Below are 26,535 nucleotides of genomic sequence, written 5' to 3'. Positions count from 1 at the left end.
CACATTAAATGAAAAATCGTTAAAAGTCATCATTTTATCCGATTTAGTATTAAAAGCAGATTACTTTGCATAAGGTTATCTATTTGAACAAATTGTAGATTTCAAAATATTAGTAATGAAATGTTTTTCCATTGTAAACGGGCCACCCTATAGTCCCAGAACGCTGATAAATGAAATTTTGCAATTTTCAAATATATTGGATAAATTTGTCTTTTTACAAATTATTTATTTTTTCTACTCCTGTGTGCAAAATACTTAATTACCCACCGATTTAGCGTGAGGCGAACCACATCAGTTTCGGTTCCCATGAATCCGAGCCACTTCGGACATTTCCGGGATTTTACCGCACGGGTTTGGGAGCAATCGGATGTTTTCGGAGATATTTCCCACGCTTTGAATCTTGACGTTTGTCAATTCTGACAGTCATTGAATGTATTCGTGTTTTGCGAAAATGTACGCAAAAACTAACGGTCGTAGAAAAATTATAGTATGCAACACGTTCGGTAAACTTTTTAACTCAGTCGTTTATTATACACTCGCTCCGCTAGTGTCAAATAAACTCGTGAGTCAAATGCCGTTTACCGCATTTGTTGCAGAATATACTATTACTATTTGATATTCAGTGTGCTCAGGTTAAGGACTTACAAACTAGTAAAATCTTTATTTTCTGATTGATTTTTTCTCGGTTATTTCTGGCTGCAATCATGGCCAACTGCCACCACTTCTATTTCAACAAAATTTGCAAAAAATATTTGTCAAACTGTAAAAAAAAAATATTTAACACCTTTTGTGCATGGCTAATCTCCAACCAAGCTTTTGCGTATATATTATTTACTGTTTTATAGGCCATATAACTTTATAATATTAAAAACATATTTATAAAATTATTATTACCATAAAAATGTACAACATTAAAATATTTCAATTAATCTTTTTTGGTTAAAAATTTAATTCTTTTTTTTTAATTTTCTGCTTAAAATTATATTTTTTTAAATTAATTCAAAATTGCAACGATAACAATCGAGAATAATTTACTTATCAATAAGATACTTCCACATAAGCGTTAATATAACAACGGTCAATAATTGTAAGGAAAGGTAGTTGAAACGAAAACGTTTCTCGAGACAAACGAAGATGGTTTTCCGACAACGGAAATTGGTCTGTGATAAATGAAATTTTATCCGAGTGCTTTGTTCCATTCACAAAAGTTCCTTCTCGAACTATGCAAAAATTAATTGCATAAAATGCGTTTGAATGTTTGCATCCGGTTATTTACTTTATTTTTTATTATTTTATGGCAACACCGTGACTGGCTCAACATTCTTTGAATTCTCCGTTTAGAATTTAATAATAATAAGATAACTAACAAGTCATTTTAATTTTTGTATTTTTTACGTCTTCACTTCATTTTCGGTTGCGCTTCATTTTTAATTGTGGCTTTTTAATTATAAAACCTTTTCGGAACCTCCGCTGCCCTGTGAAAATAATGAAGGTGTCTAACATTAATTAGGATAGGAGATCAGATGTGTGTCAAATAATTGTAATTACGAATTGTTTCATAGTTTTTCTCAATGGTTCTACCTGTGATTTTTGAGGGAAACTTGTTTGTGAAATCATTTTAATCATTTATCCTTCTTTGAGTTAGTGGTTGTGTGGTGTGATAAAGAATAAATAAACCAGTATTTTGGTATTCTCTCCCTACTGATTTAGGTAGTCACAAAAATTGGAAAAAGAAAATCTTAAATTTTCCCGTTTTGGAGAAATGAAAAATATTTGCGAAATGTAAATATAAGTCTTTTTGGACAACGCACTCCTGAAAAAACACATACGGCTATTTTCTGACCAACATATTTTCTTAAAGGTTAGACAATATTTGGAATTTCTAAGTATATCAATGTGTACGCATTTTTTCGAAGGTTTATTAAGAAGTTACGTTATTATAAATTTTATTTTTTACATATACTTAAAGAAAATATTGTTTGAGCGTCAAATAATACTAGGCAAATGATTTGAGAAATTAAACGACGAGAAGACTAAAAAAAAAGACGGCAAAGTACATTCAAGTTCAGATCGAGTTCGCAGTTACTCATACTTACTTAAAGTAGTAGGTATTATTCCTGTAGCCGAAGAAAGGCACAGTGTAAGTCAACATCCAAATATTTCCACCCCCGCAGTCGTAATAGGGTTTAGACCATTTCCCATCTTCGTAACGTACAGACAATATTTCTTCCGAAACCCTAACGTCATGGGCTGTACTATTGAATCTGTACGTCATGTAACCTGAAAAAAAGCGAATAATAGTTTCTCTAGGAAGGACGGAAACACTGTGCGACTTTTGTACAAAAGTTTTTAAAGTTTTCCGCGATGGTCGATGACGTTTCGGTGTTTCTTTTTTTCGACCCCCCACAACGGGGTAATTAAATTTCGGGCAGACACATTTTTATGAGGGTTGCCAGAAACATAAATGTAATTAGTGTTTTTTCCCGGGCAAAGAATGATACGACATTGTTTTTTTTTGTTCCGGTTAAAAGGGACATTACGTAACTTCTAAAGCCATTTAGGGGTCGCATCTCGTGCGTCCGGGATGTAAATTAACGATGTGGAAATTATATTAGAATGACCATTTCGGGTCAATCAATTTAGTCTCGGGCCAAGGAATAATTTATTATTGGTCGTCGTTGGTAATATTGTCCGTCATTTAAGAAACTGCAAAGGAATATCAAATTTCACGCGAAATAAGATAAAAGCTATAAATCGCCCGGTATTATTTTAATATTTCATTTTAATTTATGCCATTCTAATTTATATTCTCGATTTTCATCAGTTACTCCGAAGGGTTTACATTTATCATGGACACAATTAATATTGGAGTTACTCGCGGGTGTTTTTATAGTCCATACAAACGTTTCTCTTAAATTGTTTCGTTACCGCGATATAGCGTGGCGAAGTTCTAAAAAAGATACTTGAGTAAATTATTTTAAAAACTGGTGCCTCACTGGTGTTTCTAAATATTATAACAATTTCCCGATATTATTTAAAACTAAACTCGTAGGAACAGAGTGGTTATTATCAATTTGCTGATGACGTTCAGTCGTCGTATTCTTTTCTCAGAAGGACGTAGTTATTTACTTAAAATTGATGGAACCTCCACTGGTCATACTTATAACCCAAATCTCTCAAAATTTGTGTCCATTCTATTGACTGGTCAGTGAAATTAATATTTATTTATTTATATCGCACGTTACGTGGCCGTCGCGTCGTTTTGGGAACCAAATGGAACCCATATTATTATTGGGATCGCTATGTATCGTATTCGGATATTAATTGAAGAGGGTATATATACAAACCCATAATAATTTATTTTAAAATACATATTATTGTTAAATAATCATAGATAACACTCCACAATTGCAAGATGTTATTTTTTGACTAGTCAACTAGAAAGTGGTCAATTGACCAGTTCCAACACCGCTGTGGCATTCATCCGGAAATTTACTAATCATGTGAGATTTACTTAAGAATAGGATATTCAGTATTTAAGTCACTTTTTTTTTGTATTTATTGTATTGGATTGTATTCTTTTGCAGTAATAAAATTTAAAGTCCTCCAAATTTCCATATGAAACTTAAGTTCCGAGTTCAGGTTCGTAGTCATAAGTCATGTACGTAAACAAAAAGAACCGCAATTTAAGAAAAGTTATTCTTCCTATACTAAATAAATACAACATTTTTAATTTGGACATTTCACTTCCAGCCTTTATAAAGTCTCTTTATTCAAAGATTTGTTCCGTTTGCGGGAAGAACTCTGTATCTCTTTATCTATACTTCTTTTCCATCGTCTGTGTATTTTTTATTTTAAATGGGCTTTAGTTTTTGGTATCGGTTACATTTTTTATATTATATTTTATAGGTTTGGCCGCTGCATTGATCGGCATTGTTTAGTCCTCTCTTCATATGTATTTTTATTTGGAACTTTATTTTATTATTATAATTATTATTAATATAAATGCTTTTTTAATGAAAAAAAATGTTAAATTTGTTTTCGACTATTCTTATGTGAAGTTAGTTACTGAAATTTTCTACAGTTACTAAAATCTGTACCAAATTTGATTTAAAAAAATATCTGTCGAAATATGAAAACAAACCATGGCAAACAAATAGGTTTGTGGGATGTGTTCGAAATACACGAGTACACGTTTGTTGATTTTCTTAAACAGTTTAAATCGTTTTGTCGTATAGTAAACGTTGAAATCGGGGAGATACTTATTTGCCAAAATCGCGTAGCAGTGCATAATAAATCTTATATTACGTATTCCATCCGATTTCCGGCTCAGACTAATACTAGCAACTAAGTTCGTTAGTTGAGAATCGTAGTAAATGCACCAAAGAAGTGAAACATTAATTAAGGCACACAGATGTGAAGTTTCCAAAACAAAGAGGCCCAGGACGTGTTGGGGTAAATAAAAACGCAATATCGAGCGACAGATATAAAAAAAAATTCGAAATAAGCTGCGACACAAGTGGTGGAACATGTTACGTCTGCCGTATTGCCAGAAACTGGCTATTTATAACTCCCAAATAAAGGCACTCAAAAGTGTATTGTTCGTGACGAAAAACGAGAGGAGAATTCCATTATCCAAGCGGCAATTAATAAATTATGAGGCCGCAATTTGGACTGGATCGTATGTGCCACGCCATAAGCTCGCCATCAGTTCGCATTGTGATGCCGGATGCAAGATCCAATTTCTATGCATGATTAAACAAACAAAAACTTCAATTTTATCATGCCCGATGGTGTTTTATTCGTCTAAGCACTTTATTAGCTTCTAGAATATGGGACATGTTCAATAATCTACAGCGGTTCAATTATTCACGATGTGCGTGTGTTTTTTTTTCAAATGGGCAAAAAGCTTTGACCGCCGCCGGAACGGAGAACGAGTTGTGAAAAATATTAATTGGTTTGGTCCAGGCTTAAATAAAAATGGCAACGAATTCCAAAATAAAACCCAAACGGGGACTAACAAGACTGTCACTAACAGTCCGCTAATTTGGAACGAGGACGCGATAGGGCAAGAATCCGAATCCGATTTTATTCAGCCTCATTGCATTGGACTTTTTCTTTAGATTACTTTCCTTAATGGTTCGGATTTTTCGATTCCGAATCAAAATTCCGCTGTGAAGTTGACAGATAAAATTATTCTGTTTCGTCACCGAAGCACACGTCGCAAACATCAGATCTGTAAATTACATTTGCATATATATGGAGCAAGTTGAAAAAAGGAAAATCCTATTTAAAAAAAAGACTTTTGTTTGGTGTCGATACGTACACAAAATCTATATGTACTGCAGTGACTGCATACGGTATACAAAATATATATTCAAAATCTATAATCATAAATTCTGGATAATTGATGGTGTGTTGCAGCTTATTCCGCAGGGTAAGCTCCTTGGAAAAAGAGGCCCAGGACGGAGGAGAATTTCGTGGCTCCACAATCCGAGAAAATGGTTCTCTCTTACCACGGGACTTTTCAAAGCAGCAGCCCACAAGATTAGAATAGCCATGTGAAACGAATAGACACCTTAAGAAAAAGAAGTCGAATTAATGAACTGTCGGCCGCCATGTTGGTTGTTGAACGCTGCAAGATCAAAAAATCAAAACACTTTGTATTAGTTAAGCTCAATTTGAGCATAAATAAGTTTTCCATATATTCAATACTATGTTGGCTTAAAATTAAAATTCTAAATATTTTAAGTTTTTTTTTAACAAAATCAAATGCTTCTTATTCATATAGTTGCTTTAAATCTAGCATTATGTCAATTTCATTTATTCATTCATTCATTTATCCATATTGAAAGGGTATTTTTATTTTTTTATTAAAACATGTTATATATTGACCACTGATTTTTGATAAAGGTAGTTAAGTTAAGTGCCACTAAAAATACCTTAATAAATATGACAAAAATAAATTTCTAACATTGTTAAACACATTTTATTAAGATGGTATGCCGAAGCAGATATTTACATTATTTGCATTAATTTTATCTATCCAAACTAGTATTTCTATTATTTTATACAGATAAGTTTTGTGATCCAGAATGCAGATTTGGTTTAGCATGCAAATAGAAACTTCAAAACTACTTCTGGGCTAAGAAAAAAATTCATTACCAATTTTTTTTCTTTTAAATCGAAAATTTTTACCATCGTGTAATTTGTATAGGCAATTTTTCGTATTGTAGATTTTCTGTTACTGTCTGTTTTTCTGCTTCTTCTTAGAGTAAATCATAGAAAAAAAGAGAATGAAGTTTAATCCTTTTTTGTTAACAAATAATGCAAAATTCTTAAAAATATTTGTTCAGTTCAAGAAGAGCATGAACATGTTAATTGCTGTTACCTAAAATAAAGAACTACACTAAACAAAATTATGGCGCATATTCTTTCCTAACCTTAAATACATTAAAAGTATAAACAAAAGCAATTACTTCAACGCTGTGTCACGACATTTTTTGGTCTGTAGGTATCATTTTGATAACACTAGGTTAAACTTACACTTCAACATTCACAAAGTATAATCTCTCTCAAAGGAATTCACTATCTTACATCACTGAAAGCACCCATTTCACAGCTAAATTCTATATAAAAATTTCACAGAATTAGCAAATATATATATATATATATATATATATATATATATATATATATATATATATATATATATATATATATATATATATATATATATATATATATATATATATATATATATATATATATATATATATATATATATATATATATATATATATATATATATATATATATATATATATATATATATATATATATATATATATATATATATATATATATATATATATATATATATATATATATATATATATATATATATATATATATATATATATATATATATATATATATATATATATATATATATATATATTCTCACGTATTGATTCACGGATGGAAAAATGTGATGACACTATATTCCGGGATATCATCCGTTCGCTCGTTGAACTCCGACTGGAATCCTGCAAATCTTGCATCCGACTGGAATCCTGCAGACGTTTCGCCAAAATCTCACTTGGCATCTTCAATGCTCGCGCTCCGTTCGAAGTGTTTTCGGATGCAGGATTCCAGTCGGATGCAGGATTTGCAGGATTCCAGTCGGATGCAGGATTCCAGTCGGAGTTCAACGAGCGAACGGATGATATCCCGGAATATAGTGTCATCATATATATATATATATATATATATATATATATATATATATATATATATATATATATATTCTCCACGTATTGGATAAATGCAGAACGTCGTCTCTAGTATTAAGGTATCCGGACTTTTCTATTTCGATGGCCTCTCGTATAATCCTAGTCCTAAAATCAGGAATATTAGCTATTTGTTTGCAAGTACCGAAATCAATTTTATGGCCTGTCTAATGTTGGTGCTGAAACAAAGCAAATGTTTGTTTGTTTCTTATGGCTAAACGATGTTCCTCGAGCCTGGCTGAAATCCTTCTGTTGGTCTGTCCCACATATGTCAGGCTGCACGATCCGCATGCTACACTGTATACTCCTTGGTTTTCCAGAGTAATTTTTTGTTTTGGGTTTCTTAGTATTGCGCCGATGGTATGATCAGGTTTGTATGCCGTTGATATATCGTGTTTCCGTAATATTCGGCCGATTTTTTCAGTAACCCCTTTGATGTATGGCAGGACAGCGACCGATCTTCGTTGGGTCTCGTCCTGCACTCTCTGCTGCGGCTGTTGTTGTTTACCGATTGCATTGCTGATGATGCGCCTTTGGTATCCGTTTTGTCGAAGACAGGTACTAATTTTCTTCAGTTCTTTATCTCTGTTCCTCTCGTTTGTGAGCCTGAAGGACCGAGCAATTAATGTATTTGCCACTGCCTGTATCTGTGATGGGTGGTGATGAGATTTAGCGTTCAGATATCTATTAGTGTGCGTTGGTTTTCTATAGACAGTGTGTTCCAAGTGTCCATCTTCGGTCCTTGTGATGTGCACATCTAAAAAGGGCAGACTGTTATCCGCTTCAAGTTCTATTGTAAATTGAATCCTTGGGTGAATGGAATTCAGATGATCTAGGAATTTCAAAAGCTCCTCCTTGCCAAAAGGCCATACAACAAATACGTCATCAACGTATCTTGTCCATAGTTTTGGCTTCAGATTTGCCTTCTCTATTGCTTTCTTTTCGAAGTAAATCATGAAGAGGTTGGCAATCACAGGTGAGAGAGATGATCCCATTGCTGCTCCATCTATTTGTAGGTAAATTTTCCCGTTGTACATAAAGTAAGCGTTTTTCAGGCAATGTCTTGACAGATCTATTACGTACGGCGGAAGATCTTCGTTTTCTTCTATAAGCAAGAGTGCCTCTTCTACTGGAATGCTTGGGTAGAGGGATTTGACATCGAAACTTGCCATAATGTCGTCCTTGTCCATCCCGAGAGAACCTAAAATCTGAGTGAAATGTTCGGAGTTTTTAACATAGGAATCTGCCTTTTCCACTATGGGCTGAAGTGCACTGGCCAGATGTTTTTCCAGCTTGCATAATGGTGAGTTAAAGGCGCTTACGATTGGACGCAGGGGAACCCCGTCCTTATGGATCTTTGGGAGCCCGTAGAATTTTGGGCAACGACTCGATTTTTCCCTCGGAATAAGTTTCTTCTTTGTTCCTCGTTTATTGATGAATCGAGAATTTTGGACTTAGTTGTTTTTTCCGAATATGTCGTAGGATCTCTGGTGACTAGTTTGTATGTTGGGTCGTTCAAAATATCCTGCATTATAATCCGACGTATTCATGACGACAGTGGCATTTCCTTTGTCTGCTGGCATTATTAGAATATCTTCGTTTTTGTTTAGATTCCTTAAGGCTTGCATTTCTTTTCTGCTTAAGTTTGGTTGCGGTGGTTTTGACTGTCTTAAGACTCTGGCGACATCTTGCCTAAATAACTCCGCATCTTGTTCGTCTATGGTGGAAAGACTTGCTTCGACGTTGGAAATGATCTCTTCGACGGGTACTCTTTTTGGAGCTATTGCATAGTTAAATCCTTTATTCAGTACGCTGACTTCTGTATCGGAAAGATGGTATGCTGAAATATTATGAACTGTACTGCTTCGGTTTGTATTTGTCACTTGTCATGATTTTTTGGAATTTGACTGAAGGATTTCTAATTTCTTCCACAGTTTTTTTGACGTGATGTCCTTGTCTTTCTCAGTGCGCCATGATGTTAATAATTCTATGCGGTCCCACAGCAACTGATGGACCTTGTTGCTCAGTTTCAGGTGGAGTCTAAAAAGTTGTAGCTCAGTCTCACTAATTTCGTACCGGGTCCGCCTGATCTGGTCTTGGAGTAGGGCCTTGCTAGCTTTGTCCAGGATAGCTTGTGCCTTTCTGGTGCGTGTGTGATAAGACAACCTTGTAAATGTTGGCAGCAAGTTGTTGTTGCGGCAATTTATAAGAAAATTCAAGTTGCACAGTGAAATAACCCTCCTTTGTCTTAATTTTTCATAACACTTGGTGGCCGTATATATATTCACGTATTGATTCAAATCCTGCAGACATATATATATGAGTGTTCGAAGTGTTTTCGGAGCGCGAGCATTGAAGATGCCAAGTGAGATTTTGGCGAAACGTCTGCAGGATTCCAGTCGGATGCAGGATTTGCAGGATTGCAGTCGGATGCAGGATTCCAGTCGGAGTTCAACGAGCAAACGGATGATATCCCGGAATATCCCGGAATATAGTGTCATCATATATATATATATATATATATATATATATATATATATATATATATATATATATATATATATATATATATATATATATATATATATATATATATATATATATATATATATATATATATATATATATATATATATATATATATATATATATATATATATATATATATATATATATATATATATATATATATATATATATATATATATATATATATATATATATATATGATGACACTATACTCCGGGATATCATCCGTTCGCTCGTTGAACTCCGACTGGAATCCTGCATCCGACTGGAATCCTGCAGACGTTTCGCTAAAATCTCACTTGGCATCTTCAATGCTCGCGCTCCGAAAACACTTCGAATATATATATATATATATATATATATATATATATATATATATATATATATATATATATATATATATATATATATATATATATATATATATATATATATATATATATATATATATATATATAAACTTTTTGTAATGATTGCCCCAAAACGATACAAAGGGAGCCTTGATTTCAACTACAGAATTCATTTAAGAGAATGAATAAGAGAGTCCTAATTTAAATTGAGATTTACCAATTTTACGTTTTGACAGTAAAGTGCATAAATTAAATTAAATTTAAGCTTTGAAAATTGCCAAATAAAAAAATTGAAATACCGACTGAAAACATTCATACTTTGTGACGACTTTAAAAAATACGGATTTTGCCTGGGAAAAGCATAACCGTAATGCACTTTTACTGGTACCAAAGAGCGTAGAAATCTAATAATCGGCAGTACTGGAAGCGAAGAGGAACCTTTCAAAGGTTAGCTAACCAGCCATACGGATGTTTTGAAGACTATTTTGGTGCCATGATGAAATATTTTTCGACAGTTACAAAAACATCGAGAGAGATAAAATTCGCATGTCACGAACCAGCTGGTGACAAGAAAAATAGCGAAGGCATGAATGGACAAATGAAAAATAATGGAAACCAATTTTCTTAATCTCCACGTCTCGTAGTAATAGTAAATATGATTTATTCGATTAGTCCGTCTTAGGTGAGCATCAAAATATACGCTCAGAAATTGAAGTTTAATAGGCCTACGAATGTTACCATTTGAACTACTATTTAATAGTTCAAAATAGAAGAAAAAGCATCGTAAGCAATAAGTGGTAGATCATATCATTAATTAAACTGCAACAGACAAAAGAGATTATTATTCTAAGACATAGTAAATTGAGAAGACTCTTTTTGTTGGAGTATTGTTGCATGTTTTAGGCAATATGGGAAGGTACCAGTGCGGAAAACGAGTAATCTACAGTTTTCAGTAGTATAGCTTAAGTGGATGAAATGTGTGAAATGAATTTGTTATAATTTTGAAGATACATGTTTCTATTTAAAAACCTGGAAAATGCATCGTGGTATCGTAAATAAAATTGTATTCACGCCTTCAATCACGTTGGATACTGGTGGAATCTAAACGACGCCGTTCACATAAAAATGTTACTGAACGGATGATCGTAAATTCTAAAGGCACGTAACGATACATTTAGTAACCACCAAAAGCGACCGTAGATAAACCGACTAACAGCGAAACTGACCCCCATATGCGACATATTTTAGAAAATCTAACACTCAAACGAGAAGCTTTATGTGAAGCGGACCGACAAACGTTTCCAAACATTCGAAGCGGATTGGGATTCGTAACTTATTTAAATTTATATACCGAAGCTTTCTCTTATGACAAAAAAAGCTTTTATGAGCAGCGGCGTGAGACTGTTATTCCCTCGCTACTAAATTTCTAGCTTCGATATCGATATTCGAGTCCCAATTGAGATTGAAAACCCACCCGTGCTTCGTTTCACGTTTAAGCCTTAGGGAAAAATTAATTTTATTTTAATAATTATCAACTTCCGCTTATTTTATAATGGAATACAATAAGCGCGGAAGTTTTAATGAAAATGTTAAAAATCTCGGTTCGCTTAATATTTTGTAAACTTTGGAGTCCCGTGAAACATGTTTTACTAGGCGAGGTAAAATAAAAGCTATTAACGGAAAGTTAAAAATTAGCAGATAATTAATTTTTCGATGTTGTAGACTCTGTGGCATATTGTTTTCAAGAGGATATATCGAAATATATATGAAATATTTTGTAATCGCAAGTTTTTAAGAGAAATAAAATCGTGCATACTGACTTATTTTTTGTGAACAATTTATATCCGTTTTAGATGCTTCATATGAAATTCCCTTTCTCGGTGTAACTCCCAAAAATATTGTTATGCTATTTATTACTTTATATTTAATATTAAAATATTGCCACAAAATATCATGTTCTAGTAGTTTTATTGTTAATATAAGTATAAATCACACTTTAGAATCCTCATTTAGGCGTTTAACGGTAATTTTATTATAAGAATAGAAGAAAATAACAAAAATTATAATATTATTATTGGTAATTTAAACTTTAGTAATTAATTTATTGTTATTATTATTATTTGAAAGTTTTTATATCAATTATTTTGTTTCACGCTGGTTTCAGCTCTGCGTACTATAAAGTTGGTTTTTAGATATCGCCTTTTATTTACCTCTCGTTTTATTTTGTTCTTCAGTCTTGCAAGTTTTTTAGTTTCATTTCAGTTTTTTAAATTGTTTATTTATTTTTATTTCTGCGCTGCGTGTTGTGTCTATGTGTGTCAGTGAATAGGAAAGAAAGCATAATATGTTATTATTATTAAATAAATAATTCCAGTAACACTGCAATATTATTGAAAATCTAAAAGCAATATTATGAATATACAATTTAAAATGAACCGTCATACAATGCAATTAAAACGAAAAAAAAATGGCCTGTATTTACAATACTTTGAACTGGAACGCCTTTAATTTAAAAAAAAATTCTGTGAACAATATTAATAAAATTAAAATATCTTTCATATAACGGAGATATGGTAAATTTTTTAAATAACCCGAAACTACAGGTGCTATTCAAAATGTGATTATAACATTTTTCAAATTTTTTTTTCTTTTTTATTTATCTTTAATATATAACACTGGCTGCGTGATGCGCGTCCCAAACAGGCAATATAAATTTTGCTGATATGCAAGTTGTTCTTTGGGATCAGAGCTTTTTGTTCTCATTTCTTCTCATTAACTGGCCCGCCTAAGTCAATGTACTTAAACTATTAAGGCATGATAATATTTCCACATTTCGCTTTAGTTGATTTTGCTTTCGCCTTCGTACAGGGAATGGCATAAAGAAATATGATATCGGGCGTGAATTAAGGAAGCGGAGTAGATGTTGATAAGCTAAACTTAACGCTTCTCGACTGCAAGCGTTAATTTGCTAATGAGATGAAAAGGAAAAATGTGAATTTTTACATTTAAATGGACGTTCGAAGTTTTACAAAAATGGCCGCTGCCCATTTAGAGGGGTTAACACAGATGAATTGTGACATAATAACTCGAACGAGTGTCCTTAGATAATACCGGAATCCTCTTAAAAATATTACGGCTCAATAAATTTTGTATTATATCCAAATATTACTCGGCAAATAATGTTCTCTACGAAAAGAGAGCGCCTTAGGTATTATTTTTTTATCGGTTTTCCTCCATGCGAACTGTCCTCGTTCGCCAATAAAGTGTTCGGCTTTGTAACATCGGCTGTTTTCTTCCATCAAACGTCATAAATAAATTAGCACCATCGTTAATGTCGCTCTGACGAAAGCGACAACGATATCAAACGATCAAAAACGAGCTGCGTTCACCAGTTTAATATCATTTATTTAAACAAAAAACGTTCTGTATAGGCGTTCGTTGTTTTATATCACTCTGCTTAACGTGGAGTAAAAAAGGTCCATCTACTTTTAAGAGCTGACGATTGCGTCCATTACTTATCTCCAGTAACTTCCAATAAATGAGAGTAAAAAGCGATGTCCTCTCATTTATAAAAATACTGTCCCAACACCCTATTTACGGTCCAGTAGGAAGCAATTCGGCTAAAGAAAAAAGCTGGGTGAAACAAGAAATATTCAGTCAGCTGAGAAGTTTGAATTCATGCGGGAACCAATAGGAGTATATTTTCTTGAAAACAATCACCCGAAAAGTTAAAAATTTATTAATCATATTTAATTATAGAAATATTGAGTTCATGCATGTAGTAACACGCACGATATATATACAGCCATATTTTTTTTTCTGGAAAATAAAATTTAATACGAATCCGGCAAACGTCTATGCATGTTTGACAAATTTTACTTCGTTTTTCTGAATTTGATATTTGCCTTTTTGTCTCATCGGAAACAGCTAGATATAGATGCCTCCAATTTTAAAAGGGTCAAGGATTGTTTCCTTTGACAGTCTCATCTGCTATTCTCACGTTTTCTATATATTTTATTCTTACTTAACGTGACTTAACACTAAGCTTAAGACAAAAGAAAAGTTGATGCTTTCTTCATTCGTTAGTTCTTAACAAGACATACGCCATAATAAGTTGAATAAAGATTTTTTGAAATTCCGTTCCGACTCGTCAATTAATTTATTTTTTTATATATTATATTCTAAAATTTTTCATAGAAATGGTAAATCGTTCATTTCGTTTAATTTTAACTGAAATTTTGATTAGTTTCATAAGTATATAATATACAATAGGTTTTATATGAACCTTAGTGACTTTGATCACCGGCTTCAGATTTACCATCGGTCTGTTGATTTGGGTAATATCGGCGAAGAACAAAAAATGGCGGATTTTGTTTTTCGCCAGTAAATCGATATCGGTCAATAGCTGTCAAAACGTAACCTTGTTAAGACAATTTTTTAAGACAAGTAAGATGGCGTAAATAACATGTTTTAATCGTCTTTTTTTATCTCGCAAGCCGTCTTAACTTTCATTTTTCTTATGGTCACCATATTCGATTTTTCGATTTTTGAAAAGACTGTAAAATTTGCAGTTCAGTGATTTATTTAACAATAACATTAATAAGTAACACATAAAAAACTCATAACGTATTGAATTTTCAATGGAACATGAACGTAAAGGACGAGTTTTTAACAAGTTGGATGTTTTTTAAAAAGAAAAAGTTAGAGAAGTGGCCGTTAATTGAATTAACACTTGAACAACCTACAAGTTCGATAAAAATTGAAAAAGAAAATCGCGGCAAAAATAATTTCCAAGTAATGTAATGTAAAATCTAATTGCAGAATTATACAGATTTGCAAAATAACGCTCATTTGCATCGAGACATTTTTAACAATTGGTGACTGTTTTTCCAAGCAAGTGTATTTCCGTAAATGTGTCCAAAACTTTGTCTCAATGTTTCTATAATCTCGGGAGGATCAAAAAATTCATAGACCTTATTTTTTGTATGATCTCAGAGGAAGAAATCCATCTAGAGGGCAAAGATAATTTAATGAAATAATTATTACGTCAGACTGCTCGCGGAAGAAGGTCCTGACTTATAAAAGTCACACATTTACGATTTTAATAATAAGTTGAATTTTTAATTATAAAAATACAACTTAGATACTTTGAATTATTTAATGCCAAAGTCAAGGCCCTCCTTAGATGGAAAAAAAGTGACAAATAAATCATGGCCTACCTATAAAATTAATTAAGACCCAACTTTACGAATTGTGATAAAACTGAACTGAAAATTTTACGAAAGTTATAGCGGATTGCGAGATAATAAAAGACGATCGAGGCATGTCATACGCGCTATCTTACTCGCCTTAAAAAAGTGTCTGAATGGCACATTTTGACAGCTGTCAAATAAACCATTTAACCTTTGGTGTAGGTATAATAGGAGCTGGGATCGCAATCTGGGACACACCGCCACGAGTGTTCCCAATATCCAACGTATGAATCGAACAGTCGCGATCGGCACGTTCTCGATGTAGAAAAATTATGCAAAATGCCCTCCATTTTGAGAACGAATTTTAGTGCATTTTCTCGAGCAATTATTCAACTTGGAAAGTGTAGGATCGATAGCTGCTAAGAACAGGCCTATTTGCACGAATCTATTTTTACATTTAAATGCCGTTTGCCACGTAATGGATATATCGATCGTTTTTGAAAAAAAATCGGTTAACTATGCCCGTAATTAGAGAGAATGTTTAAAGACTTTTCGAACTCCGTGATAATAAGGGACAGAATCAGGAACCTCTATATTGTTGATGATCATTTACTAAGCTAGCGACGGTTGGGATTTAAAAATGACGTAGTTCGGCTAATTTATCTTGGCATCAAATTTTATAGTCGAAATTCATATCAATTTGCAACAAAAATTAAAATAAATAATATAATGTTAATGTTTTACAGTTTCCTAAATATTTCATCAGATATTCTTATCAAACTGCTTGTTGAGATGCTATAAAAAGAAAGTTGATTGATCATTATAACAATATACAGGGTGTCCAAATAGTGCTCAATCTAACTAAATCTAAATATCTCGTTTATTATTTGTTTTATAGAAAAATGTTAAATACAAAAGTTATATATAAGACTAAAAGAAACACTTTACTCAGAAATATGTGGGAAATCAAATGTATATGTTTTTAAATGGAAAACCCTGTATTTTATTACATTAATAGATACTTCCTGTTATACTCATTCACTGTAAGGGTGTTATGTTCTATATTGAGTGTTTCCGGATTTAAGGCCATTTTTTCGTCAAAAATTTTTAATTTAATACCCCACATTTTTTACGCCTCCTCGGTTGTAATTTTATTATGCCAACAAGTTTATCACGTACAGTCATTTATCCTATATATTTATCGTTTATACAGGGCGAGTAAAAATGAACAATCTTAACTTTCGTGAAAAAGTCAAATAGGACACCCTGTATGTTATACTTACATTAATTACTCCTATTAATACTCTTTCAATTTTATTAAGCATTCCCTACACCTAAACTTAGCATTTTTACAAAGAAGTTACTGAGAAAATTTTCAAACCGTGCTAAAGTATTACAAAAGATTGAGAACAAAATAAATATTTCATACGAAGTATAATGCAGAAATAATTTATTAATTCCGAGATTTAAACAAAAATATAATTATAACCTTCCTAACTTTGGAAAAACAATTTAATCAGTATTTTACCTTCGGGGTATTAAAAATGCAATATTAATATTGATAATAGTTCCAGAAAAAAAAACTTAAAAATTAAGAAAACTGCAAAACAAGAAAAGAATTGTTTAATTAAGTTTCACTTTATTTATTCTCGAATTATCTTACACCGACCTCGATACGCGCTCTAATATGGTTTTTAAATGATTGGGCAACTTACATTTGCATGGCAGACTTAGATTTGCATGGCCAACCTACATTTGCACTAAAAGACGCGATCTATATCATTATTTTATCATTTGATCATTATAGTTCAATAATATTTTGGGCTTTAAGAAATGCAGAATTTCTAAATTGTAAAAATGTGTATACCTCAAAAAATACTATGTTTAGGTATAGGAAATGTTTAATAAAATTGAAAGGGCATTAATAGGAATATTTAATGGAAGTATAATATACAACTCAAACTTTAACTATACCCTCTATAAACGATTCGAATTAACTTCAAGACAAGTATGACTGTACTACTTTATAAAATTGTTGGCAAAAGTATAGAGTGTCAAACACAGGGCATTTTTGACGAAAACATAGTTACAAACCCGAAAACACTCGTTATATACTATTACAACACACATATTTAAGAATCACCATATTTATTTGAACATAATTTTGAATTGTTTCTTTTAGTCCCATTTATACCTCTTGTATTTAATTTTTTTCCCTAAAACACACTATTTGGACACCCTGTATATACAGCGAAATATGTGTAAAATAAACTAATCACATCCATAAATCTAGTGACTGTTAATGGGTTATGGTGGTTATGATTATGGTGTTATTGAGGAATTATGGGTAAATTAATTCATAAGCTTTCTTGCTATTACACAGATTCGCTATTAAAAGGAACTGTTTAAAAAAAAATTGATTCGTGTATTGTTTATTAATTACTATATGAAGAAATCAGAATAAACGCTTACAACCATATAATATGTAAAACATAATTAGAACCTTACAAAAACATATTTATTATTTGCTTACTTACCTGCCTTACGTTTCCAGCAAAACATTTAATTCAGTACGCAGAATAGGCTCATACATCAATAAAAAGATTGCAGACACCGTATTGGCCGGTTTCTTCCGACGTCACGTCGCTAGTGATCATGATAAGATACTTTTTTCAAATGTTTTTGTTTAAAAACTCTTAAGCTTGTGAGTAAAATATAATGTCAAATTACTCTTATTTTTATTAGTGCATGGTGATATAATATCCCGTGTAACTTAAGTTAGAAGGAGATGGATAGTGTGAACGCATGTCAAGTTAAATTGATCGAAATGTAGTTAAAATTTAGAGGGTTAGCGAGCATTTTAATTTGTTTTGCCCAGCCAAATCCATAAAGTTTTCATATTAACCGGCTGGCGTTATAAATATATATACTCATAAGCGAAAACAAAATTATTTTCGACAACAATAATTAATGAGCAAAGTTTCCAAAAGGACGCGGGGAAATATGAAGCGAACACAATAGTCGTACAAGAAAACCAGAGATAACAAATGACGCGCTTTTCTAACCGCAATGTCCCATTTCCGAAAGTTGTTCTGTGCCTTTTATTATAAATACATTTTCCTGTGCCACCTGCTGGAATGCATTAATATCGGTCTGGCATCAAATCGGTCGAACATAATGTGTTGCAAAACATGCAACGAAATATGAAAGTTAGCCCAAAAAGCATCCTACGTTAATATGAAATATATTCAAGTTTTATGATGCGTGCTAACGCTGAAATACGCTACTGCTTAAATTTAATTTTTGAATGGTATACCAGTCTTGTCAGAAATAAAAGGAAAATAACATGAAAAAAGGATATTTTGTCGAAGAGAATTAATAAAAAAAAATTCTATAGAGTTATAAGGAAGTTACAAGTAAAGAAAAGTATCAAATTTAAATTTAGTAAAGATGAGGCAAGAAAAGGGTTTACAAATGTAAACATGATATTTTCTCATTAATTTAGGGCCATAATTTTGTACTAGAATCATCTTCAATAAAGTTTAATTGAAAAATGTTTACAGGCCATTTTGCTGCCATAAATTTATAAATATATTTATTATTTACAAACAAGTATCTTGTTAAAATTTTACATGTCTAATTATAATTAAAAAAATATTAAAAATTTTTGAAATCTATATTGAGGAATGATAGGGTTGTGATTGGCTTATAATGAGTTTCCTACATCCTTTTAAGGATTTACCGTATTTGTACTGGCATTGTGGCATATTACTACTTATATTTGTTTATTTGTTAGCATCTAGATATATGCATTGTTATTATACATTTAATTTGTCAGCTTGTGTTTGGTCATAGGAATGTAATTGTAAACTGTAAATAAAACGAAAAATGTAATGTTTTTTTTTTAAGATTATGAACAATATTTCGTACTAGGCTACAAGAAATTCCAAAAAAATAATATAGTACTAATTTTTTTGAAAACAGTTTAATTCAAAAATATTTACTGGACACTTCGTTTATAAGTTATTTTACTAATCAATTAAAAATATATTTATTATTTTATTATTTAAGAAATATCCAAATGACAACGTGTTTTCATTTAATATCATTTTCAGCTCTACACCCCTGTCGAAGAAATACGTTTTGAGTAAATGTTTTCAATATCTCCTGCCGTTGTTAGATTAAAACGAAAATTTTGATTCGATCGGTAGAATTTAAAAAAAAGGCAATATCGTATGTCATAGACTACAAGATCTAAGGGCATTTCAGTAGATAATCGGCAGTAAGTTTAAATATTGACCATCTCCAATTCGTGTTTTATTGCAATTGTATTGAAATTCGCTTGTCGAGCAAAAGATCGGGACATGTTGACAAATAAATATACCGATTTCGACGGTCGAAGTTTTTAAAGCCCGCCTTGTAATAATTGAATACTTGAAAATGTAATGTTTTCACTTAGAGCATTATTCATTTTAAGTTTGTTTTCGTGACAAAAAATCCTATCCCCTCTACGGATCGCCCTGGCATAATTTACGATACGCGCATCAGGTTTCGGAAAAGTTTATAAGTTCCTGCAGAATCTTACTGTCTTAGAAATTTAAAATTAAATTTCAACAAAGCCGCGTTGGAAAATTCTTGTTCGCTTATTTAAAATACGAAAATCGTGACGAAGTTTTCACATCTAGGATTTGATAGAAATAATTGAGTTTACCACGAAATTTTAACAAGACAACCAATTTTTCACCTCCCGCACTTGTTTTATAATGTCTGTAATTAAATTACGACAGAACTGAGCCGAGTTATTTAAATTAAAACTTGTCGGATCCAGTCTTGCAGTTGCACGAGGAAAACTAAACTGATTAGGTCAGTTGCTAATTTTTGTAATTTTTGACGTAACAGTCGGTTGCAAAGTTTGTGATAAAATCTAAAATTTGTTCAAGTCGGACGGCTTCAAGTTCAATTCTTTTTACGTCCCTCAAATGAAATAAAACAACAGTAGGAATTACATTTCGGTCATTATTAAAGCGGCTTCTTTCAATTAAGTTTGACGCTCCCGAAAATTGTTATTTACTACTCTGTAAAATTGATTGTATTTTACGATTTCCGCTTTGTTGGAGTATATAGCGGATTTGGTCCCCGTTTTATTCCCCGATAAATGTTTTCTAATCAAATCGTTTACCGATCGTATCGAGACTGCATTTCATTACAATAAAGCCATTAACTTTAAATTTTTAACTCGGCAACACAATATTTGTCTTAACAAAGATGGCTATAATTTTGTATTCCTTTGTCTTGATGTAAAAATAGAATATCCGGGATCGTATGTATTTTATTCAAAAATTCTTATATGCAGATTTAAGTTTAGTCCCCATCGACAACAAATGAATTATCCTAAAAATTGGTACCGTTTTTGAAGTAAGGTAAATTACAAATTATACTGTACGGAGGTAGGTGGTAAAAGAAGGACGAGCTTTTTTTAGTTTTGAGAATTTTTTAATACGATGTCTACAGAAATTTTCAAAAAATATGTAACAAATAACAATCATAATAAATAAATAAATATTTATTTACAGTGAATTTTACAAAATCAATTTTTAAATTATCATAAACAATCAAAAAATAATCTTATCCTTTCAGTTAATATTATGGTCACTAAATAGTTATTCTATGTGAAATTCGGGGTTTTATATTTAGTTCGTTGGTTAATCTAGAGAAAGGTCATAGAATAAAACATTTTTTTAATTTGTTTGCTGAATCCATTTTTTTTATTTGAAATTTTTTTTTGTTTTGACCTGCTTGGCAGGATGTTTTAAACCATAGGGGTTTTAGTTTTGAAATGATCTTTGTCCAGTCCAATAAAAAATATTTGGTCAAGTTGGAGGGCTCTGATTTTGTGTCCTTTGGGTGTAGGGGTTACTAGGTGGTTCTCTTTATAAAGTTTATCACTAGAATAGAGAACACTCTTTTCATAAATTGTTTTTATAACCATAATGTGCCGCGAGACATTACAATCCAATGAACTGTAATAGTTCTATTACAGAACGTCTCGTTGACTATCGATAGTATGAATTTTCTAATTTTAAGAACTTTTTATAGAGTTATAGATTTTTTGTACCTCCGCTTGTCACATGCTTCGGAGCGTATCATATTCTGATAAAATATTCCGGTCAGTTTTTATATAAACTAGTCCGGCGTATACATTCTCATATCATCTTTCACAATGCGAAAGGAGCAGCCTGAACGAAAATACATCAAAGGCCCGTGCACTGTTTGCAGCTAGGAGAAAAAGTTTTGCATAGTACAATAACAATATAAAAATTAACCAGCCAACTAATATTATATTTCTGCAGCGTCGCCTCGCGTATCTCAATGGTATTTATTTATTGCGTATTTTTAAATTTTTGGCATTACCCACTTTAATTATGCGTATTCGCTTTTACAAAACTCTACAATATGCTGTTCAATAAATCTATGAAAGTACTGATATTTAACAATAAATTGCAAATATTTTCCGATGGGTGGGATCTGTTTACTTCAATCGATCGCATTTAGATGATGTTTGTCTATTTGTCCACTCGTTGTGGCGATTTTTTCGCATTTCTCGTTTTTGCAAATGTAGAAAATCGCAACTTTTGCAAAAAACGGCAATGATAACCGCAGAAATACCCATTTGGTTTCGTTTAATAGTCTCGGGCTATAATTTATAGCTCATATTAAATTATTTTAATATTTAGTTATGGTTTAATATAGGTCACAACATTATACGAGAAGCGAGTTCTGGTAATTTAGTCGTTTACCCAATTTGTGCACGGCAAGTTTTAGATTTCGCGTCTAGATTTTATTTTGTACTCGAGATTGCTCAGTTTAAACATTTGGTTTTGGATATTACATATTTTCTCTCCCAAGTAAATCGCCAATTTTTACATTAAAACATAAAAAAAATTCACAATAATATTTTAAATAAAATTTAGGAATAGAGAACTAAAAATGCTAATTATGAAAAACCATTAATGCTTTGATTTGATGGTTTAAAAATATTAGAGCTTCAAGTAATAGGCGATAGGTGCACGGGTAAAATGTATTTATTTCACTAATGTTATAGGGTTTATGTCCCGTATATAGGCAATACGATCACAATAATATTAAAATATTGAAAAGTATTCGGTATCTAACTGACTGATAGAGACGACTTTCCTATGATTCGCGTGGAGTGGAAAAGCCTAGTCGAAATGGTTTCAATAATACACTTTTATATGTAATGTAGGATTGCATCTGTTCGATTTTATGTCTTGTTCCACGGGAGATATCGTTCAAGTTTAATATAACAGAGCGTGACGTTGCAATTTCAAATATCGAAGAGGCCAATAATCGTTCTAACTCGGTTTCTTTTTTGAAATCGTTTTACAACATTGGTTTTGGAACGGGCGTATTCATTTTATCCCAGAGGCTTTCGAAATAAATTTGTAGCAGATCCTGCAGTTGTAAAATGTTATAGTGAACGTTCAAATGGAATTTGGACATAGCCTTTGCTTGATTTTTTATGCGCAGTGACATTTTGAGAAACGTCAATCCAAGATCTACCGGACTCATAATTATTCAGTAAAGAAAGAACTCAGTGGGTGGTCGAATGCGGGCAGGGACCAACCCATTACTAATGAAGTCTTGTGGTAGGTATCTACAATTAAATTTATAATAAAAAGATTAAAAAATTCGTTTATACAACAAATGATTTTTCACATTTTGAGAGCATTTGAGAATGCGAATTATTTAGAAGGAGCAGGTGCTTTTATGGAACATTTTATTAACAAAAAAGCACAGAAAATAGCAAGCGTGCGGCCAGCTAACAGGTTTCATACATATAATCTATATACATAATACAATAAAGTAGTCTGTTCATAGATATAACCAACATTCATGGTAATCCAGACAGAGAAAGTCCATTTGGAATCCAACCATCTTTAGAGCCAGCATGAAAAATAGTTATTCTTTTACCTCTTTTTGATGGCGCGTTTGTTTTACACTTATCAGTTGAGTCAACGCAACCCTTTTCCGGGGTATCATAAGTGTCGAACCAGGTTTCATCCAAGTAAATAATTGGCCTTTGTTCTTCTCTGTAAATCCTAATTTTTTCTAGATATTCCAGTCGCCATTCCCGAATTCTAAAGGATTCCATTAAAACTTGCCTTTTGTCAATTTTTTTAGATCTAAAACCCATGTGTTGAATACACTTCCATAAGGTAGTCCTGCCACATTTAACACCCGTTTCATCTTTTTCAAGCCTCCTAATTAAGATATCTAATGTAGGTACGCTTTGTTCCTCGTATAACTGGTAAATTTTACGCCGTATTATATTTTGATCACTTTCATCTACACTCGAGAAAATGTCACCATCGCTTCTTTTTTTCCTCGCTAAGAAATGGTATTATTCACAATTTTCCATACAGTTGATACACTAGACTCGCATATATTTTTCATAATTCGCACACGATTCAACGCACGTCGTATTACACACGAAATAAGAATGATTACTATGATTACTAATAAACTTAAACTAAGTAGTATACCAAACCAAAGAATATTAAACACAGGTAGGTATAAAATTATTTGCTATTACGGTCCACAATTTTACCTGAATTTAAATTCCGAAACTTTAGGTAATAATCTTGTTGCATTGTTTGTTAATGACCACCCTTGGATAATCCCATTCAAAAGCAATTGGTCACTTTCTTATATCTATGAACAGACCATACCTTGTCAAAAAAAATCATACACCACTATACTAGATCGATCCAGAATTTTTTATCTGCGATTAATTACATAGGTCTACAAAATTAATATTTTGGTTTTTATTTTGAAAACTGATTTTATATAATTTTGGTAAGCTGATTTCAAAAATTCTATGCGATATATCTAAAATAATTTATGTTTTTATTCAGTAAAAACGTGGAATCCTAGAAAAAAAGTTTAAAAAAATTACTCAGACTTTCTTGAGCGAAATCTTCGTCTTTTTGCCAGAAAGCTGCGTTGTTCGGACATTCGGCTGTGTGGTTTTAAGGGCATATCCCGTTTTCACATCCAGCACTAGTCCGCCATCGTCGTTATGCTCCATCTGCCTTGATATCGCCGTCCCATTTACTTAATGTTCTGTTGAAACCTCTCCCCCTGTTCCTCGATAACTGCTCCAAGATTTTTAGGAAATAATTCAAGTGTGAAAACAGGAAATACACTTTCAAACTCATATCACAACCTAAACGATGAAAGTGTTGTACGTATTTTGAACAGTAGTTTCGTAGTTTTCGTCCTTCGAGTTCCCAAGCAACTTGCCAATTACTTCTTTCAATGAAACTCGTTTTTCTCGACATTGGCCATTGTGTTTTGAAAATCCTTGTCTTTGTTGTCCTACGAGCATGCACAGCACTTTAAGGTCACCACAAAGCATCTACTGATGTTCTTCGTAGTTTATTTTCCTTAAAAGAAGTCCTAAATTTTCATGTCTCATTTAAATGTACCGAATGTGCAAAGCAAATCGATGCCAGTTCGTTACCATTGTGCAATAAAACGCCTTTTAAACTACGCTACGAGGTAATAAACAGGAGCCATTCTGCTTTTATATACAGCACATTTCCTAATTTTGAAACTAAGTCAGGAATATTGTTACATTATACTAGCGGTCTTTCCTGAGTAAAATATATGTGACCCAGGTGCCAGTAAATGCTTGTCTCGAAGCCTGGACGCTAACAATTCGGATGCATCCTTTGGAAGGTGCAAATTTCTAATTAAATCATTTAATTCGCTCTGGTTAAACACTTTGGCCTCTCTGAAATCTGGTGTGAAATCTGAGTCATTTGACATGACGTTTTCTAATCCTTTTGAAAGTGACACGAACAAAAATAACAATTATCACCATAGGAACACCAAAGCTTAGACATTTCTTTCTACCTTTCTGCCAGTTTCTTAATGCTTCAACGCAAATGGAACAAACAGTATGAGGAGCCCAGGACTTATCTTGGTCGCCATGATTTACACCAAAATAAGTGTGGTATGCATTTTTTACAAAATAAGTTATAGTTTGCCTTTGCTTTACTACGACAAACAAACAACAAAAGTTATTTGGATTGTTCACACAATGTCTTCTTTCCATATTTATACGTTCTAGAACACTAAAAATACGCAACAACGAAGATAACAGCCGCGAAAACAGTAGGACGACGACCGATACAATCAAAATGCGCATAAGCAGATTACAACGCTGTATTGACGGTTCTGCGCCAACTCAGATTGCAGATAAATCTAATATTATCCAGTGTTGCCAAATCACATTTAATTTCATATAAACCAATTCATTTAAAAATTATGCCTACTATGGAACAAATATGTTCATGTCATCGGTATGACGTGATTGAGCAAAAATATGGAGGTTTTTTGGAAAAAAGGCCCTCAAAAATAATTAAACATCAAAATCAGTACTACTGTATAGTTCTATAGATCTGTGGTCATAATGTACAGAATGTGGTAGTACATAATATTAATACATTACAATAATTAATAACTAATGAATAATAATTAATCATTAAACGTTATTAATTAATAATAATTGATAATTAACTAATTAATTAATTAATAATTACCTTAATTAATAATAATAATCTTGTTGCATTGTATGTAATGACCCTTGGATAATCCGTTCAAAAGCAATTGGTGACTTTCTTATTTCTACGAACAGACCATAACACTATCTAACTATCTAATTGTACTAAAATAAAGACCGAGAATGTCTTTAAATAAGTAACTCCGTAAGTTAGTATGGCAAATATTTAAAAACTAAAGGTGTTTGTAAGGTTAAGATTGAAATCAACGAGCATTTCTAAGCAGATGTTGGGCGAGGATATTTGCTAAGTTACGTGGTGAGTTTGATGATTTATTTACCGTATCGCATCCAACAAATATTTTCGTAAATAGCAACTTCAATTGGTTCACATCCAGGCTTCCGTAATAAAATTATCTATTCGGGTCATGCTTAGTTTTCAATTTTATGCAAATTGTGAAGGTACTAAGTTTCCCACTGAACGGCAGTTCAATTAAGTTGGCGTTACTTTTTGGCCAGTGTAGTAGATTAAATCCTTTCGCGAAAAATAAAGATAACAAGTCGCGAGATTTATTATTCCCCTTTCG

The 26,535-nt window shown here is 32.2% G+C and overlaps 1 protein-coding gene across 1 annotated transcript in view; it reads right to left on the bottom strand.

Moving 5' to 3' along the window:
* Positions 1–26,535, bottom strand: part of LOC132708831 (metabotropic glycine receptor-like) — a 115,035-nt gene that overhangs the window by 8,132 nt on the left and 80,368 nt on the right. Inside the window, exon 2 of the mRNA XM_060681446.1 lies at positions 2,097–2,280. Within this exon, the coding sequence (XP_060537429.1) occupies positions 2,097–2,280 (184 nt within the window). The remainder of the gene's footprint in view (positions 1–2,096; positions 2,281–26,535) is intronic.

Source organism: Cylas formicarius, unplaced genomic scaffold (assembly GCF_029955315.1).
Source record: "Cylas formicarius isolate icCylForm1 unplaced genomic scaffold, icCylForm1.1 PGA_scaffold_12__32_contigs__length_19106922, whole genome shotgun sequence".
Lineage (NCBI taxonomy): Eukaryota > Metazoa > Arthropoda > Insecta > Coleoptera > Brentidae > Cylas > Cylas formicarius.
The sequence above is the reverse complement of the archived record's forward strand: the minus strand, read 5'-3'. Positions and strand labels throughout refer to the sequence as shown.